This window comes from Vicugna pacos, chromosome 13, assembly GCF_048564905.1.
Source record: "Vicugna pacos chromosome 13, VicPac4, whole genome shotgun sequence".
NCBI classification, from domain to species: Eukaryota; Metazoa; Chordata; class Mammalia; order Artiodactyla; family Camelidae; genus Vicugna; species Vicugna pacos.
In genome coordinates, this window is record NC_132999.1 from 43,784,024 (window position 1) to 43,804,226 (window position 20,203).

The window sequence follows — 20,203 nt, forward strand, 5'->3', positions numbered from 1 at the left end:
TTTTTTTAAATTGAAGTATAGTCAGTTACAATGTGTCAATTTCTGGCGCGCAGCATAATGTCCTAGTTACACATCTATATACATATATTCGTTTTCATATCCAGCTGACTTCTGGGAAGTCGTTTGTGAAGACGGCTGCACAGTCCATTAATAACAGCAAAGCACTATTCTAGGAATTAGAACGTGTCACCCCCAACGCTGCCTCCCATCCAGCATGCCAAGGTCCTTCTCTGCTTTAGGAATTCCAGTGGCACGAGTTTGGCTGTGGTTAACCCACAGCTGTACCAGCACCTTTCAACAGAACCCTACTTACAACCTGAGTTGGGTTGATGCTTTCTTTTCCCACCATATTTTTAAAAATCACCCAGTGTGGTGCATAACTAGCTTCTGAGGAAATTTGCAAAAATTTCTCCACTGTCCATTATCCTTCAATACCTGTTTTCTGAGCAATGGTACTTGCCAGAACTCTGAGTGTTCTTTTAATTATTTCTGCACCAATTTTTTGCTCTTCGTTTAGCTGAAGCAGTGAATCCAAGCCTGGAGTGCGCCAAAGTAAAGCACACAGGTGATGCCTTTTTCAACAGCAGCTCTTGTAGTGTTCAGAGTGTCTGTGTCTATTTCTTTTAATTCTCTTCCACGTCACTTGCCCCAGCAAGCTTCAGCACAGTTACTCCGTCTGAAGTTTTGCCAGATGTTCGTTTAGTTTTCCTTTTTTGTGGTCACTAATAATAACATTCTAACTTTTTCTTGCAAGAATGTGGCATCATCATCAGTCACAATAACCTCTCCAACTTTTCCTAGGTCATAAAACAAAACACCTTCGAGATCGAGGGTCCAGCTCCCTTTTCCAAATCCTGAACCATTAGTAGCAGTGACTTTGCTGTGTTCTTTCCATGACACCAAAACCTGGAGCTTGGATTGCTATAACCCAAAAGCCAACTTTCATCCTATTTCTAAATGAGTGTACTGAGAGCATTTTCAGCAATTATAACCAAAGACTTTCACTGGGCATTGGCAATTTCAAGAGTGGGTACAAAGGACTGGACACTGGAAACCAACAGTGTCCTAAAATTCCCACTTCTAAACTTCTGTTGTGTAATTCAAGAAGGGAGATGTGTAATCTCAGTCAGCTTTTATGCCTTCAGTTTCCAAATCATCATTCAATATTTTCTTGCTCTGTATTGTAAGCACTGTATTGAACCTTTGTGATTATATCTGAAACAATGTTGCTGGTTTCTCTGTCTCTCTTTGTTGAAATTGTGGCAAATTGAGCAATCTCTTCAGGGTTGATCACAGGTTTAGGCTGCTTCCTTCGTTCTGCCATTACAGCATCAACATGCAACATCACACCCTTCCTGATTTCCACTGGATTAACACCTTTGCTAATCTTCTTGAATCCTTCCATGGCAATCAAGCATGCCAGTGGTGGTGCCACCCCAGCCTCTTCATTTGTGTATTGGCAGCATCCTGATCGAGTCTGGTGTGATAATTTCATATTTATCCTTTAAGTCAATTGACCTGGCAACGGATACCTCATCTTTTGTTACTTTGAAAGATCCCCAGCTCTGTTCTGTAATCACTGCCCTTCCCACTGTTCTTTTCCATAGTAAGGGCTTCCACATCTGCTGGAAAGTTTATATCTTAAGGCATTAGGTCTTAGGTATCCGCACGGAATTTTACATCTTTGGCATAAATCTCAGTGAGATGAGGAGCCAGCAGGCTAGACACTGGCTTTATCTAGCAAAGGACTGTGAGTCATGAAAGCATTTCTGCAGGGCTGGTGGCCAGGTGGCCAGGCAGGCTCTCAGTGACAAGGGAGGGGCAGGGTGCAGGATGCACACCCAAGTTTGCAAAGCAGAGATCAGATTTCGGTTTTTAAAAGATCACCATCTGCAACATTTTTTAAGGTGAGCCGGAGAGGGTAAATTGGTAAAGCAAAACCAAGCAAAAAAGGATGAGTTTAGGGCAGGAGTGGCTTAGAACATTGAAAGAAGGAAATACATTGGAGAAATTTGCGAAGGTTGAATGAACTGGATTTCGTGTAGGTGCAGGTGTCAGGAGAGAGGAAGGCTGGTCCAGCCAGCAAAACAGCCAAGTCGTGGGGAAAGGTGAGTGATCAAGCTGAGTGCAGGGGCTCACTGTTTCGGAAGGAAGTCTGAATCCTCTGGGATGAGAAGCTGTAGGCTCCATCCACTTCTTGATTCCCAGAGGCATGGAGACAGGTTAGGTTTCCCTCTCCTGTCTCTTCCACTAACAGATTCTTGTCTCCCACTAGCTTAGCCCGATAACTGATGCTGCTGACTAGAGAGGCATTTGTAGTGCCAGATTCTAGCTAAATGTGTACCATGTGTCCCGCTAACCTTTACAACAGTGGGGAAATGTCTTGTAATTAACCAGAATATAAAGGATGAATGGAGCAGCCTGGCAGTCTCCGATACTCATTATCATTCAGAGGAGATGAATGCACCTAAGAAGATTTCCATCAACCAGTTAAAGCCAGCACTCTTCTCTTGGGAGTCCTGACTTTGTTCACAAACAGTACAAATGCATGTTTAAGTGTGAGTTATATTTGTATGTGAGTGTTTGTAGCCACGCATACACAGGGGCACAAATGTACTCTTGTGGGTGTGCATGCTGCTTGTAGACATGGATTGCATGTCTGCGTGGATATGTAGTGTGCATATGTGTATCAAGGATGTGCGTTCAAGTGTAGCCAGGACCAAGGAACCAGCCCCTACCCCTTCCATTTTATCTCCACTGCATCCCAACTTACAGAATCCTTTATAGAGACCAGTGCTTCGGTGTCATATTACAGGTGCTACGCTAGTGGGCGCTCCACGAATGAATGTGCAGACAAGAACAAGTACGCCCAGGAATTCCCCAGGTCCTTGGTGTTTTGCCCTTCCTTCGTGATTAGGTCTGCCAGTGGTGCACCATGGAGACCAAGAGGGAAAAATACCTTTGTTCTCTGACCTTCGCGCCCAGGTCTGCCCTGGTCGGGCCAGCTACTTCTTCCATGAGCTCATTTCAAGGCTGACTTCCCAGGGTCACTCATCACGCACTTGGTCAGACTGTTAAAGAGACAAATCAGCTGGGTGTGATTCAGGACACGACTGCAGTCCCTGGGATTGCCCCCATCTGTGACCCCAGAGGTGGTAGAGATGGTTTCTGGGTGCTAACACCCCTGGTGGTGTGGATCTTAACAAGTGCATACCCGCCCTGAGCTGGAATGCTTTCTTAAACCCATTCATCAGTTCTGGTGACAAAGTGGGCCAGCTGTAGGCGCCACCTCCCCAGAGCCTGGGCCCGGGCCAGCGGGGCCTCAACATCTGTCTTTGAGAGATTGTGTTGTTGGTGTAAGGAGCCCTTGTTCACAGAGCTGTGGCCCCTGCGTTTCCCCAGCTAACAGGTAGGGCCCACAGACAACGCTAGTGACACAGCCCTGCAGACCCGGCTCAGAGGGGCAAATGGTCCCAAGGTTTGTGTGTAGGTTAAGGACCCCCTGCAGCTTTTCAGGTCTCTTCTCATCCAGTTCTTCCTGTCACCTTTACAAACCCCATCCTGTCGTGAGTAGCAGGACTCAGAAGAGGAAGAGCACAGGGAGTTCCTGTTGGGAGGTGTGGTGACGCCACCCCGTGACTCTGAAGCACTGATCTGTTGGGTTAGACAGTCCTTCTGGGAGAGGACCGCGGAGAGAGGGTGGACACAGACAATGGAACGATTCCCTCTGGGGCCTGGAGAGGGTGGGGAACCAGAGCCTCTTCGCCAAAGCAGCCTTGAGGAGAGAGGATGGGGGCTCCCTCTTAGCCACCCCAGCAGGTCCACCTGCATCTCGAAGTCCCCCTTCAGCAGCTGCAAGGAAGCCCAAGCAGCGTTTGCCCCTGGGGACAACACCCATGCGGCACTGGCTCCCTGTATATCCCCTCTTCTCCAGTGGACACTGGAAGCCGCAGCAACGGGGTTGGGAAGACTCTCACTTGCCTCCTCCTCCTTTGCTGGATGCCCCGATCCATCTCTGCACACCTGCCCCCAGATGGGCGGTGCTGGGTCGTAGAGACCCCTCCCGCCACCCCTGCCCAGGACTGGGACATCAGGGAGAAGAGCTTGCACGGTTCTCTCAGTGTGGGGACCTCTCCTGTTCCCTTAGGGATGTTGAATCCGAGGAATCTTTTCCCCCGCCGCACTGTTATTAGCTAGGCTTGAATAATGCATGTTTCCCTACTAATACTCTCTGTTTGATAATGGGTCCCCGTTAGTGCTCATTGGAAATTTTCCTGCTGGATACACATGGAGAGTAATGCATGTTTATAGAAAGGATTTGAATGCACATTGGGAAGTGGTGACTTTGTGATAGTAACTGAATTTTATCAGGCATTCAGCTGAGACAGCAGTTTGCTGGGGGACAAACCTGTGGGGAGCTTTTTGATATAGACAGAGCAGGGATGTGCAGGGGGCCCAGGGGACTGCTGGATGGGCCCCTTTGCACCCCTGATTGCTGTGGGCTTTAGTTTCAGGCTTGAGATGTTATCTCAAGTGCAGAGTGAATACCTGAGTTTTCAGGGGCTGAGTGGGGATGGGGCAGATGCTGGAGAAGGTTGACCACGCCCTTGGGGTTACTTTGGGGACGGGTCACAAGAGAAGATGCTGAGGTTCAGCCAAGAGCACAGTTGCCTCCTGCCTGTGTGACCTGCAGTAAATCACTTAAACCACTGTGAACCCTAGTTCTATTATCTCTCGAGTAGGACAGCAACTACTGCTCAAAGTTGTTGAACATGTAAGGACCAAACAAAATGATGACTGAGGGCCCACTATGTGCCAGGCGCTATCCTAGGTGTTGAGGGCACAGTGATGAACAAAAACAGACAAGAATCCCTGCCTTCAGGGGGCTTACATTGCAACGCGGGGTGACAGAAATCCCTAAGAAAACAATACGTATGCTGGAAAGTTAGGGACAGGAGGCAAGGGGATAGGGAGAGCTGGGGCTGGGGGCATAGTTTCAAGTGCAGGCGTCCGAGGAGGCCTCCACAAGGAAGTGGGGTTCGCACAAAGGCTTCAAGGGAAAAAAAAGGAGTGAGTCTTAATGCTGTCTGGGGAAGAACATTCCAGGGAACTGGCAGGGTGAGGCGAGAACCACACTGGTGTATTGTTGGAACATCGGAGGGGCCCCTGTGGCTGGAGAAGAGTGATTGAGGTCTAAGAGAGGGGCAAAGAGGGCACAGAGAGGGCAGATTGGTCCAGGCAGGCCATTTTAAAGATGTTAGCTTTCACTCTAGGAGAGCCGGGTTGCCCTTGAAGGGTTTTGAGCAGAGATGTAATTTGGTCTGACATCTGTTCTAACAGAATCCCTCCGGCTCTCGTGTTGAGGACATATTAGATGGGGGCAAGTGTGGAAGATGGAAGGCCATGGCCACAAGGGGGAATGTATCGGAGACTTGGGCCAGGGTGACAGATGTGGAAATTGCATTTGGGATATATTTGAAAGGGTTTGTGGATAGATCGTGTGTGAGTGTGAGACAGAGAGAAGGGTCAGTGATGCTGATTTAAATTAAGAACTTGTCAGGCCCTCAGCCCAGGGCCTGACACATGGAAGTGCTGGTCACAGTTGTTACACTGCTGGTACCAGTCTGAGTGAGGCCGAGTCATCCAGCACTGGGGCCTGGGACTGGACAGATAGACCAAGCCATCTAACCAGAGACAGGATGAAGCCCTTGGTGGCCAGCAGAATTCCTTGGGAAACAGGGATACTCAGACCCAAAGGAGGCTGATGGATTCTGAGGAATGGCCTTAGGAATTGTGGAGTTCTGGCTCTGCTGCCCTTTGTGGGCTATTTGGCTAAGTCCTGATAAGCTCTGGACTGGACTTAGTGTTGGGATCAAAACCCACTTCAGTCCATCAGGCACTACCAGAGCCAGGCACCCCAGTGACCTCCAGGACTCAGCTTCTGCTGTCCTCAATAGGTTGGCTGGTGTAGGCTGGGCTGGGCTGGGCTGATGGGCTCTGCTCATCCTCCTGGGACCAACCATATCTCCTCCCAGCGATGGCAGAGATTCGAGTGGGCAAGCCTCATCTGGCAGGTACTTTTCAAGCCTTTGGCTATGTCAAGGCCTCCAAAATTCTAATGCCCAAACCTAAAGTCAAGGGGAGAGGAAATACACTCCGCCTCTTTAATGGGAAGGACTACAAAGTCACATTGCAATGGGTGTGGATGCAGGGACGGTGACAACTTGGGGCCAGAATCCAATTGAACACACCTGGTCAAGGCTGAATCAGAAACTGGGCAGGACTGAATCTGCAGGGGAGCAGAACTGCAGAGGGTGGGCTCACTCCAAGTTTTGGGGGGGATGACCTTGGCTGCCTCCCCCAGAGGGCCAGCCTGGATAGCAGCTCCTACTCCATGTCTGAGACCCTGCTGCACTTGAACACTGCCCTCGATATATCCCTGCCCAGAGGAGCTTCGGGATTTGACCCACCGCAGAAAGTCCCAAGCCAAGAGAGGGATCGAGCTAGAGGGACCCGGCCCCAGCCCCAGACAATGCTTCAAACCGCTTTTCCTCTCACTTCTTTTCTAGTCAAGAAGCAAATCGAGTTGAAGTCTCGAGGTGTGAAGCTGATGCCCAGCAAAGATAACAGCCAGAAGACGTCTGTGTGTAAGTGTCCGCCCTGCCGGGCCTCTCGCTCGAGGTCAGACCCGCCGGCGCTGTGACCGCGGGAAGCCGGATGCCGCTGCGATGACTCCCCCTCCGCCCGCCCGGGTCTGCGTCTGCGCATGGGCACACTGTCCCAGTGACCAGCGAGCAGCCCCGGGGCCTCCCCTCTGCCGTCTCCTCGTCCTCCTCCCATCCCCCTCCTCCTCTTCCTTCTCCCTCACTTCCCATCCTAACTGCAGTCCAGGGAGTCATTACTGCTACATTTCTTTCTTTATTTTTCCTTTTGAATCACTTCCACCTGCTAAGACAGACCTTTTTCTGGCTCCTTGACAAGGGGTCAGTAAACTCCAGCTGGGATTTTGGAGGCTTCAGAGTCCCATTTCCAGCTCGCAAGGCAAGACTGGGAAGGGGAGAGAGGGGAATGCCTAGAACCCTCACCAGGGTCCCTGGCCCTGGCTGGGCAAAGAGTATGCTAGAGGGTGGGGTCCTGCTACTTGAGCCGATGGGGCAGTGCTGGGGGGGTCCCCGCTTGGGCATGGGGAGGGTGATGTCTATGGGAACATGTTTCTGCTATTGGTGTTTGAAAGGTCAAAAGTGGAGGTGGTCCAGTGCTGGGAAATGGTCTGGAATGTTGTCCCCAAAGCACCTGATCAGAGCCTGTGCTAATGGGCTTTTGAGCTAAGGCACAAGAAGGGTTTCCGAAAGGTTCTGAGCTACCCCGGAAGATTTGACTTGAAAGCAGAGCACAGTTTTCCAAGAAACCTTCATTTTTCATTCTGGAGGTGAGGGTAGGTAGCCTTCCTTGGGCCCCCAAGCACTGGGCCTTCTGGTCTACCTTCTCCCTTTGTCCTCTGCTTCTCATGTCCTCTCTCTCTCCCTCCACTTGTCTTCCCTCTTTCCACTTTCCTCTCCTTCCTCCTCTCTTCCTCTATTTGCTCCTCCCTCCTTTTTCTCTGTCTCTGCTCCCTGCTGATCCTCTCCTTTCCTCTTCTCACCTCTATGTGATCACTTCTCTTGAGGTGCTAGAAGTACTTGGGGAGAGGGGCAGAGAACGGCCATTGGTGGTTCCAGAGCTCCGTGCTGTGTGTGGCGGGAAGCAGGGGTGGGGAGAGGCAGTTTGGTCCTGTTGAAACTGAGCCTGGGTGTGGGGTTTCCTCTGGTCTTTCAAATCCTCCAATTGGAGATAGGCATCACTCCTCGCCTCTGGGGACCGTTGATTCTGGTCACCCCACCCCAGCGAGGCTGGATGGCAGAGGGCAGCCAGGAGGCCCTGCTTCTGTGCTGGACCAGGGGCCAAGAGAAGGAGCTGAGGGTTAGGTCAGGAGTCTGCGAGAAGGCTCGAAACATGGCCTGGGCCTGCACGGGCCCTTTCTGTAGCCCCAGGAGGCCCGAGGAACTGAGGCAGGTACAGTTCAATTTTAGAGTTTGCCCTGAGGCCACAGGCAAACTTGAAGGAAATTGCTCTGATTTGGGATAGTGAGTTTTTATCTTAGTTGTATCCTTGGGTTACCCTGGGCACTAATGCCTTGGTTTCCACATCTGTAAAATGGGGATGCAAAATCTTACTGTCCCTTCCTCCCAAGGATGCTATTGGATCTGAGATGGGCCTTCTTGACCTCAGACCTCAGAAGGTCCATGAACTCACTAAAAAATCGTGTGACGTTGTCAGTGCATTTTAGGGGGAACAGGATCTATGGTCTTCATTAGTCCTCCCAGGTTCCCAAAACTCGCTCAGAAAGATGAAGGAAACCCACTTTCATAAAAAAAAAAATTCAAAAGCTCTTTGAAAAAATACGTATCTGGTCTCATTTCTGAGATTCCCTCAGAGAAGCATGGGTGTGGGACTACAGCTGCCTTGGAGGCAGGTCACCAGCTGTCTGCAGGGCTCTGTCCCTTTGTGTCCTGCCCATACTCCCTGTGGACAGATATCCTGAGCTTCAGGGGATGAGTGAACCACACTTTCTGCCTTCACCAGGTAGTCCTCGGGCACCACGGACCCCCAGGCATTGGTTCTGACCACCCACATTTCTAGATGTGCCTCCCTTCACTTTCGGTGGAAGGCACTGTCTTTTGGAGTGTGTTGCGCCTTCTTCGTCACCATAGGGACAGGGATGAGGATCCCCTTCCCGTCTCTTCCCTCTGTAGCCAACAGCAAATTACGGCTGCAAGCACACGGGCTGGTTTTGAATTGGCGGGGGAGGCTGGAACTCAGGAAAGAGAGGGCAAGAGCCTTTTGCCTCCATAACTCAGACAGTAAACTGTTCACTGGGATTTAAGTTTGCTTGTTTCTGCGGGGAACTTGAAGGCCCATGTGGGATGCCTCGCCTGCTCAGTCGTCCCAGGGAGAGAGGGCACTGGCGGGTGTGAGCTGCTCACGGCTGGGCTTGTAACTTCCTGGATGGCTCCTGAGCCTGACTTTAGGCTGTCTGATTGAAGGGGAGGCAGCAGGGTTTGCTCCACACGTCAGGGGCTGTGGTTCGGTGGGTGGCCTTCGCCATGGTCTCTCCTCTCCCGTCCAGCCGCATCCTCTTCAGTCAGCCTTCTGCTCTGCTCGCCGAGCGGCGTCAGTACTGAATGACAGGGCAGGAGGAAGCAGGAAACTGGTGTGCATCTTTAATGGGCTACAGGGTGGTGTGTGGTTCCCATGCGGTGGTGGGAAGCGACTTTAGGCTGGGGATGGTGGGTGTGCAAGCTTGAGTAGGCAAGACCTAAAGACGTGGGTGCTCAGCCCAGAAATCCTCAGCGGGGATGGATCACGGCAAGGCTGGCTTACCAACAGATGGCCAGCAAGTACCGCCCAGGGCTGACATCCTCATCTCAGAGCAAAGCCTACTCCCTCCCTCCCACTCCTAGGGGTCCTGGAAGCCCCAGCTATCTCCTTCCTCCCCACTGCTGGTGAATTACCAAGGCTCCAGAAGGCAGGGGGTTACTCTGCTTTTGCAGACGGCACTTCCACCTTATTACCCAACCCTGAAGGGTCCTGGACTGGGGGGAATGGTGACATTGCTGAGTTTAGAATGTGAACGCTTTGGAGGTAGAGGCTTGGCAAGGAAGGGGATGAGATTAAGGGACAAGCATCCAGTGAGAGTGACTGCATTCGTCACCACACAACCAAAAGGGTACCCAGTCTCTGGCTTGAGACCCCCAGGTTCCCTTGGCCATCCACAGCCTAGAGTACCTGGAGATTTGAACAGGATCTACACCAGGCTTCTAACTGTAGAAATGAGCTTCAAAGTCGGGTCTGACGTGAGATTAAATGAGTCTAAAATGGGACTCCCCACTGCCTGACTTCCTCACTGCTGCATCCTCACTGGTCCCCAGGCCAGGAATCCCCTGCCCCCTCTCCCCATGCCCTGCTTTCCCATGAGCCCCAGCGAGTCTTCCTCTGCCACCTCCATTCCTGTTACCTCATGTCCATTCCCACCACCAGGTTCTTGTTGTCCCTTACCTGGATGATCACAGAACTCCCTAGCTCATCTCGCAGTGACCGGCCTCCCCCTGAGCAATCCAGATCTCACCATGCCCTTCCCCACTCTGAACTCTTTAGTGACTTCCCCTCATCTTTAGGATCAGACTCAAACTCCTTTAAAGTCTGACGCCTGAAACCTCACCTTCACTCCTCCGTGTCACTCCCTGACCTGCTCTCCTGTTCTGGCACGCTGGACAACTTAGTTCTGTTTCCATGTTGCCTCACTCCCACGTCCACCTGTCTGTTGAAATGCCATTTCTCTGTTACCATGTGTCTAAATCCTACTATTTCAGACAGTTCATGTTAAATGCCACCCCCTCCAGGCAGCCTTCTGTGCTTCTCTCAGCAATATGGCATGCAGCTTCTCTCTGAATCTCCCTGTAGCTGCATCTTTCATCACCTCCTCATTGTGGTTCCACAGTTTGTTTCCGTGGTTCACATCTTCACTTGACTGGTAACTCCTTGAGAACACTGGAATGGTCATATCTGACATCTGACATTGGCATCTTCAGGGGTATCCAAAGAAAGTCTTGTATACAGTTGGTGTTCAATCAGTGCTTGTTGTGTACCTGTACAGGAATGAGTGTGGGAGTGAGTGATAGAGCACGTTGCTCATATTGTGAGACTTTGAGTGGGTGGGAGGGAAATGAGACAATTCAGGGATGGTTGCTCCAGACTCCCTGTCATCCTTCGTCTTCAGGTGGTTGTTGGGATCATAGGGTGGGTGAGGGCTTGATTGGAACTCCTCTGGCCAGACCGTCTGCCTGGCCCCAGCGCCTGGTGTGAGGGGCCTCGCAGCATCTCAAGCACAATGAACTGCTGAGGCCTGAGGCCTTCCACCTTCTCCGCTGGAGATGGGAGAAAACTGTGCAGCCGCCGCCCTCTGACCAAGCTTCTCCTTTAGCCGAGATGACTGTGCGCATGATTTTTTAAGACAGGACTTTGGTGTTGGCAAAAGTGAGGGCGTCACACCACCTGCCAGAACCACCGCAGGTGCCACCCCGGTGCACTTGGCTGGTGGCATTGGCCGTTGGCACTGGCTGGGGGATACTGTGGTTACAGCTTACTCTGCGCTGGGCGTGTCTAGTGGGAAGCGGTATCTCAGCAGAAGTATCTATGTTTGAGCTAAAGTCCCTGCTTTGAACTTCAGACCGCAGATTTCTCTTACATTCTTTACCGTTTCTGACCACGCATCCACCTTTTATTTAACTTTCTTTGAGTCATTTCTCCATGGGGTGGAGGTTGGGGGGATCATCTCATCTAGAGTCGCCATCAGCAGATCGGAAGCACAGGGTGGGGAGGTCACCAGGGGCCATGGACTGTCCACCTCTGGCCGCTGGTGTTGGGTAAGGGAACGGGGTGGTTGTTGGTTTGGGGTGCCTGCCTCTGAGCCCACACGCTCTTGATGAATTTCACTTGGACTTTGCCCCCAAAGGAATTTGTCAAAAGCAGCTCCCCGCTTGCACATTCAGGAGAGCCGAGCCCCAGAGACCCCAGCAGCCCAGCCCTGCAGGCCCCAGCAGAGCTGGGCCTCTTTCTGTCTCTGCGTCCACCTCCCACCCTGAGACACTGCCCCGGCTGGTGCCCTTCTGTGATTCTCCATCTCTGTATGTGCTGTTTTTTGCCTTGTAGTAACTCAGGTTGGTGTGTCCCAAGGGCATAATATGTGTCCAGACCCTGGCATACCTGAAAGGGGCAAAAGACTAGGCTCGGATTTCAGGTAAGATCTGTTCGGGGGTGTTCTTGTTGCAAAGAGGGTGGGGTGGCCTGGCTGGGGGGAAGCAGGGACTAAGCTTCCTGGAGGCGGACTGGAAAGGATGGTGTAGATGCAGGAACACTTTCTGGAGGAGAGCTGTGGCCTTTAACATTCTTTCCTGGTCTAGTCCTGGGAATAGTGGCCACACCTTAAGGGGAAGGGGAGGGCTGTAGACTGCCAGTGTCACCCAGCAGACCTGTACCTGGGGTACAAAGGCCTGCCGTCCTCAGTAATGACGTGCCAGCAGGCAGCTTACACCTCGAGGAAGCCCTAGGGCTCTGAGATGGTGCATTTTGTAAAGTTTCTAACTACCAAGGCATCCTCCCATAATCCTCCAATCCACCCTTAGCTGTCCTAAATGATGCTTATCTCAGAGGATTGCTGTTTGCTCACAAAGTCACCTTTTCAGTCAATCCTAAAACCATTAAATGTTAAAAAAAAAAAAAGAAAAAGAAAAAGGAAGAAGAAGAGCAGTTGGAAGGAGGCAGAACCTTACTGTGGAGGTTTTAAGTGATGCAACGGTGGAGCAGAGACTAAGGGCCCGAGGAGAAGTCAAGTTCAGCGTGGTACTTCCTTGGGGAACTAGGAAGTCCTCGGGGCGGGACCTGGCAGGCCCGCGGCTTGGGCTCACAGACACACCTTGTCTCCCAGGTTAGGATCCAGCGTCCAGTTCACCTGCAACGAGGGCTATGACCTGCAAGGGTCCAAACGGATCACCTGTATGAAAGTCAGCGACATTTTTGCGGCCTGGAGTGACCACAGGCCGGTCTGCCGAGGTGAGGGCGCCCCTGGAAAGGGCGGCTGGCCAGAAAGCCGGACTGGGCGTGGAGGACGGAGCCCCACTCCTGGTGCAGAGGTCCAGGCTCTCATCCAGGCTAGCTCACCGCACTTTCCCTGCTCCCCAGGCCTCAGATCTGCATTCATTACTAATTCACTCAGCGCATTCATTTAGCACCTCCTCTGTATCCAGGCCTATGGAGGATCAGGAGACACAGGTGGGGAAGAGGGGCGTGGCCCCTGCCCAGCCTGGACCTGACGGTCTAACTGGGGAGTCACAAATGAGCAGGCTGCTAGCCCACTGCACGAAGGTATTACAGCCACAGCTAGGTAGAAGGGACATCACCTTGTATAATGTTACCTTGAATCCTTCCACCATAGGGCACAGACATCCTAAACCCCCCCATCTCAAAGCCTTTGTTTCTTTCCACAAACTCGATAATAAACAGACCTGTCACTTCTGAGAGAATGCTCTCAGCTGTATGGGAGTAACGTGGACCACGGCCTCAAAAGGCTTCTCCGTGGGATTCTTCTACCCCCACACCTGGACATCTTGTTCTCAGGGGCCCTGCCACCCACACTGCCAGGTGTCAGAAGGACCAAGGGTGGGCTGGCCGAGTCCCCATCCCCCAGATAATCTTACAATATCAGACCCGAGGGTATTTCTTCATCGGGACAGGACAGCAGCTGCTTCTATGGTAGAGAAGCCCCTGGCCTTATCCCCTAGGGCATCACTAGACAGCTTTCCATTTCCCACACTGTCTGCATCTCTCTTCTTCTGTTCTTTGCTTACGTGACCAGGACTCACAGTTCTTGGTGCAAGAGAAAGGAATCACTCTAGTGTGTTAATACAGATAACAGTTGATCTTTGGAGTGCCTCTTTGGAAAAGAAAGGATGCGGCCCACTAAACTTACCTTCTGGGTCGTTCCAGTTTAAGAAGGAAATTCTTTGCCTCTCTCCAGGCACGTTCATCCAGATGAAATTCATGCAGAGTAAGAAGGATCTAGCTGAGATAAGAACCTAGATCACATCTATGCTGAGAAAGGGACAAGTTAGAGCTGAGACCCACTCCCTTTTTTTAATGTGTTATAAGCCCCCTGGAAGAGGGTCATGAAAATCTCTCTCAAATAAGCCTAGGATTTACTCATTCTCCCTCAACTTTGAGGTGGCCACGATACACAACTTATAATGTACTTTGCGTCCCCACTGGTTTTAGCTATATTATTTCAGAGATTCCACTTAGCTAATACATTTTTTTAATCAAACACAAGAAGAATTCTTGGGTATAATTCTCCGCTTTGCCACCAGCTGGTCGTGGACAATTTGGCAAGCCTCCTATTTCCCCTGGGCTTGTTTTCTTGCTTCTAAATGTAGATCATGGTTCCTACCCTACCCATCTTGTGTAACGTGAAGGTGAAGAGGAGTTGTGGACGTGGAAATGCGTTATGAGTTAGGAAGTGTTAGACAAGAAAACAAACACCCTTGTTCTAGAATGTAAGCTCTCTAGGGCAAGGACTTCTGTTTCCTTCACTGCCTAGGATATAGCCAGGCACATAGTAGGTACTCAGGAACACATATTGAATGGATGATTGAATAAATCAATCATTGGCTAGCATAGCGCTCCATTTCCGGGGAGTCACGACACCAACTGAATGGACAGGTGTGGAATTATCAAGCCTGAGGATCAAGGGACCCTTGGCCAGTCTGTCATTTCAAAATTCCTTTTGAAGAGTCAGAACAAGATGCCTTTTGGCAGTGGTGGGATCTGATCTTTTCCCAAGACCTTTTCATTGGAGGCAGGCTGTTCTCTTAGTAATGGGGGTTATTTACATGAATAAGCCCAGAGCGGGGAAGGGCTGGTGTTTCAGAAGAAAGTTCACAGTCAAATAACGTGCTCATCTTTTTCTCCAGACACGTTGTGTGCCTCAGTCAGGCGCCCCCAGTCATTCTGACCCACTGGACTCTCCAGTCTCTGCCTCACTGTCGACTGAGCTTTGGGCTGAGCATTTCCACATCCATTCCCATCCCATCCTCTGCCCCAGGAGGTTGGGGGAAATCATGGAAACAGAGCCAGGCAGAACTGGGTTCAAATCCAGCCATCACCACTTTTTAGCTGGGTGTCCTTGGGCCCATCTCTTCACCTCTCCAAATCTCTTTCCTTCAGCTGAAAGATAGTGATCAGAGAACATTGCTTTACGGCATTACTGCGAGACCTAGAGGCAGTGGACATGAAAATGCTCACTTAGAAATGATCCCAGCGTTCCTGTGAGGCTCTTGTGCACGCATGTTTGGTTTAAACTACTGAGCACCGTCAGGAGACAGCGTGCCCAGCCCTTGGCACGCACCCTCAGCCTCTAGTGGCCCCAGATCCCTTAGAAGCCTGTTTCCTCACTGTCCCATCCAATAACATAGCAACTGCGCGCTGTGGGAGGCGCAGGGACCTTGATCTAGAGCCAAGCTCTGCCACCTGCTAGCTTGCTGGCCCTGGGATGGTTCCTTCATTGTTTTTAGCCACGGGGCCCTCATTTATGAACTGGGAAAACAAAACCTCCGGTGCCTAGTAATTACAGAATTTCAACAAGCCATTTTATAGGAAGTGACCAGCGCCAGCTGTGGTGGCCAGGGGGTTCACCTTTCTGCCCCCTCTCTCTCCTTGTTTCTCTCCCAAGGTCATTGTGAGGGAGGAAGAGAGAAGCCAAGGTTCCCATGTTTGGATTTGGATGATTTGTCCTGGGCTTCCCTGAAGGTCAAGGGCTGAGATCGTTACTAAATTCAAGGATCCTTTTATTTTGGCAGATTTGAAAGTCTTTCTTTTAAAAATCTCTTTGTTTTAATTAGTCAAAGTTATATTTCTAATTGTGATTTTTTTTTAAAGGAGAGTTTAAGTGAACCCCCTTCTAAGAATAGAAAGGGACAAAACTCTTTGAATTCCACAATAGCTCCACGAGTAAGCAGGTTACCAAATGATCACATTCTGGAAGATTAACCACCACACATTGTGGTATTATTTTCCTTCTAATGCATTTAAAATAAGATTTGATTTTACATATTCATTTTCCACACAATTAATTCTACTAAAACATGGGGCTCAGCAAATGATAGGTTCTCAATGCATGTTTGAGGACAACCTGAATGAATCAGTGATTGAAATGAATGAACAGTATGGGACCACGCCCTCATTTTGGAATGGGAAATTAGGTAGTCACAGGCCTTTTTTTTTTCCCTTGCCCTCCCACCAGAAGAAATAAGCTTCTAATTGGACTACTAGAAAATCATGATCATTCAAAAGAGATTGAGGACAACATGAAACACCATTATATGGTTATACTGATTCTGTTCAGCCTCAGATACAGGCAGGGTAGTATAACGTAGGTCTTGCCCAACCTACTCTCTGTATGGAGCCCAGTGTTTTAAAATGAGCTTTTAGAGAAGCTCTATAAATAAACCAGATGCAAGGGAACATCTCTCAATGAAGCAGGGGCAAGGGGTTTGGAGTTACCCCCTCCTCACCACTTCCAGGAGCCCCTCAGCCACTTCCATGGAACCCCTGAGGCTCTGGGGAACATTGTTTGCAAACCACTGAGGGAGTGAAGAGGACCACATTGACAGCCAGGAGATCTGGTTTCTTGTGACCACAAATTACTGTTGACAGAGGATAGGGATGGATTACCAGCCCCAGACGAAATACAGTGACTGAGTCACAGAGGAGACAATCGACTGAAAACCATACGTTATTTTTTCCCCTAGAATAAAAGCTTTTTTTGATAAATAGAACACCAGACTCAGGGCTCAGAGACCTAGTTCAAGTTCCAACCTGGCTATTAACATCCCGTCTGGCACAGGGCACATTACAGAAATGCTCTGAATCTTCTCCCTCACTCTCCTAAGAAAGGAGTGAAATGTGGGAAATACTGCACAAACCCACTGAACTCAAGGCCATGAAAATTACAGGTGGCTGTCTTCCTTCTCCGTGATCAGCTTCCTGGGCATGCCCCTGAAACATGAATGTTGTTCAGAGTTCTGTCTTAACCCCCCACTTCTCTGTTCTCACTCCTTCCCCTCCTCCCTGCTTCCCTCTCCCCAACCCCCACCCGTCCCCCGCGGCCACCCCCACCTTCCTCTCCTCTGTGCTGATTCTCCCCGGGTGACATACTGACCTCAAGAGAACACACGCCCCATGGCTCCCTGAGTCCTCTACTTTATACATATGTACTAATGATAAATCTCCCACTTATTAAGCTATTTATACTTGTATAAAGCCTTCTAGTAAGCATTTTTCATAATTTCTTTCTGTTTGTTTTTTGGGGGGAGGGGGGTAATTATGTTTATTTGTTTGTTTGTTTATTTATTATGGAGGGACTGGGGATTGAGCCCAGGACCTTGTGCATGCTAAGCATTGCGCTCTGCCACTAAAGCTATACCCTCTCCCCATTTTTCATAATTTCTTTACAAGGAAAGTGGTCATATCCACGTTGTATGTTTAGCTCAAGCTTGGAGTGGGCAGCCAACGTGCCCAAGGGCATGTAGCTAACCGGCTGAACCGGAACTCAAACCCTGACTCCAAACGCTCTCTCCTCTTCTCCTTGAGAGTTGCATCTGGACATCAATTCGGAGTCAGTGTACTGGATGGAGCCACACAGAACAACTCCCCTCCTCTTCCCCACTTTTTGGTAACATTGATTTTGATCTAACTGAACTCACAGAGAAGTTGCACGAACTGTGCAAAGTACTATATACTCTTTGCCCAGACTTAAACAGCGATTTTGAAGGAGTTGATGGAAGAGAAGGAAGCTGAGAAAGGGCAGTCAGAGAGGTAGGAGAAGAGGCAAGAGGCATCCAGGAAGCCAATGAATGTGACTTTCACAAAAAGAAAAGGGTCGGCAGGGTCAGAAACTTTAGAGACGTCGAGGACCACAAAGAGCACAAAGCCACCCCGGGGGTTAAATGATACAACTAAGTGGTGAGTGAAGTTGCCCCTGTAAGGAATCGTTGAGGAAACGGAATCAAGGCAAGGGAGGGCTACTTTGGGCAGAAGCTTCCTTACGATGGCAGACCACGAATCTCTGGTGGTACCACGGTCTCCTGGCAGCCCCCAGGACCCAGGATTAGCAATAGAGAAGGTGGATGGTAGAATTAATCAAAGGCAGATATGAGAGTGTTGGGGGAGCTGCTGGTGAGGGTCTTGAGGTCCAGACTAGGGAGCAGCAGAAGAAGGAGATTGAGAGATGGGGAGAAATGAGGGAGCCGGAGGTCTGCGGGGGGCTGTGATTTAGGGCAGCAGGGGCATCGAGACCAAAGTCACTCTGCTGGATGCGTAGGCAGCCGGGGAAGGAACGGGTGTGTCACATCTCACAGATGTACTCTCCTGGGTCCCAGAGCAGCAGGCCATGGGTGTGGCTATGAGCATGGTTGACCTTGGTCAGGGGCACCAGATCTCAGGAGGAGGGCTGACCTCTAAAGGAGCCATCCTTCTGCTGGGATGGAGGCAGGGCTAGAGAATGTAGGTGGAGTGGTTCATCCATAGTTGATGTCTTCCGGGCAGCTGTTCAGAGGAGCAAGGGACAGGTGGATTTGCAAGAAAATGATCATAACAGTGGACCGTGGGATCTAGGTAAGATTGGAAGAGAAGACAGGTTGCTGATGGGTAGAGAGAAAATGTTGGTGTCCATGGAGTGAGATACAGGTGAAAGTCAGAGAAGATTTCCTCCAGGGAGTTAGCAGTTGTCCATGGAATGAAATTTTGGAAGGTAGGAGAGAGCTCCCCACTACGGAACACTGCAGAAGAAGCAGCGGACCAGGGATGGGGAGACGAGCTTCAGTCAAGGCAGGAACTGAGCAGGAGGTTCTGTAAGACGATGTCGCTACAAGTCAGAATGTGTTTGCCTTAGAACTGGTGGTCGGGAGATGGTTCCAGAGGATGGTGGAAAGAATGAGGAGGGAGGTCAGTAGTAGGAGAAGGGAATGCAGCATGGAACAGGCAGCGTGGAGTAAGACTGAAATAGAAGACCAGAGGCACTTGGAACTGGAGCAGTTCCCTTTTTGGTACTAAGTTGTTTTGGTGCCAGAACTGGCTGTAGGTCCAAATGGTGTCTCCCCAAAGTGCCCTGGAATATTGACCACGTCGTGTGCTGTAGTGCTGTCCAGAGGAGGACTGAGAGTGGCCGTAGAGCTTGGGCGTGGAAGGTCCTGGAAAAGTCTCCCGAAAGTGATCCAGCAGAGAATTTGATGGGAAAAGGCAAACAGAGAAACATAAACATGTGTTTATTCACTTATGCAGTCACTGTCTGAGCATCTCCCATTTTGCCAGCCCACGTGGGTTGCAGCAATGAGCTATCCATCTGTTGGTGGGGTCCCAGGGGCTGGCTGCTCAGGGGAAAGTCTGTCTGTCCGCAGACCTCCTGACCTCCTGACAGCAGAGGGAAAAAAGTCGCTGACGCTCCAGTCTGAATCTATTTTTAGCTCCTTCATGCTAACTAGCTGCAGATTGTAATATTTTAATTAAACCCCTCTAAGCCCTTAAAGTGGTAAATGCCTTTTTGACCTGTTCTCTCTAATTACCTTCAGCACGTTTCAACAGACCGCAAATACCATCTAATTCTTGGAAACAAGTGCAGGATAAATTGAGTCTGAAGCTGAGGGCTGTTGGCAGCAAAACCGAACTCTCCAGAAGAGGTGTGAGATGGTGCTGGTAGAGATTTGTAAGGATTCCCTGCAGGGCTAGGGTTCTGAATCCACAGGTTCTCTTTGCAAAGGTGGGCTGGGGTCATGGTTCTGGTTTTGATTATCTTATTCTAATTTGCTTAGTAAATGTTGTTAGTCTCAAGTGCAGTCATGGAGGGTGGGAGAAATCCTATAAAGAAACTTTCAGAAAGGTAGAATGAAGATCCTTGGCATTGGGAAATCTTAGGCATAGTGAGACGGAATGAACATGGCAATCAGAATCTGACAGTCCCAGCTCCCCTTTGTTGAATGCTGATGATGTCCCAGGTCCTGGGTGAGCCTTCATATCCAATATCTCATAGCATTTCATCCTCACCATGCCTCAGTGAAGCAATATCACTAGTCCCATTTTACAGATGAAGGAGAATCAGAGAGGAGGTTTTGTAACTTATCCAGACTTAAACAACCAATGAGTAAATTTAAAACCCAGAATGCTAAGCTAGTAGACCCCACAGCATGGTCTCCTCACCATGTTGATCCACCTTCAGGCTCAGTTGTATCAAGCACAGTCTGTGAGTGTAACTGTTTCTCAGCACAGAGTTAGAGGAGCACAGGAGGGGAATGGTGCAGAGGGTTCCCCTAGGGCTTTGTTCCAACTTGATTCAACATTTGAGCTCAGGATGAGGAAGAAAATTCTTCAGGTGCAGAATGGGGGCGAGCCACAAGAAGAAACTTCTTCACTGTGGGGTGATGAGATAGGAGAGAAGAGGAGCAATTCCGACCCACTGATCTCTTGCAGATAACCCCACAACAACATTTGCTTCTCTTAGTTGTAACTGTTTCACACCTATTCCCTCCACTTGGTGGTGGCCCTTCAGAGAAGAGGGACTGTG

At 50.1% G+C, this 20,203-nt stretch overlaps 1 protein-coding gene and 1 pseudogene across 1 annotated transcript in view; one reads left to right on the top strand and one right to left on the bottom strand.

Annotated features, from left to right (window-relative positions):
* Nucleotides 1-20,203, top strand: part of CSMD2 (CUB and Sushi multiple domains 2) — a 576,739-nt gene that overhangs the window by 279,777 nt on the left and 276,759 nt on the right. Inside the window, exons 7-10 of the mRNA XM_072974827.1 lie at nt 6,570-6,647; nt 11,749-11,836; nt 12,524-12,648; nt 19,215-19,322. Of these exons, the coding sequence (XP_072830928.1) occupies nt 6,570-6,647; nt 11,749-11,836; nt 12,524-12,648; nt 19,215-19,322 (399 nt within the window). The remainder of the gene's footprint in view (nt 1-6,569; nt 6,648-11,748; nt 11,837-12,523; nt 12,649-19,214; nt 19,323-20,203) is intronic.
* LOC116282874 (60 kDa heat shock protein, mitochondrial pseudogene) lies at nt 422-3,018 on the bottom strand (annotated as a pseudogene).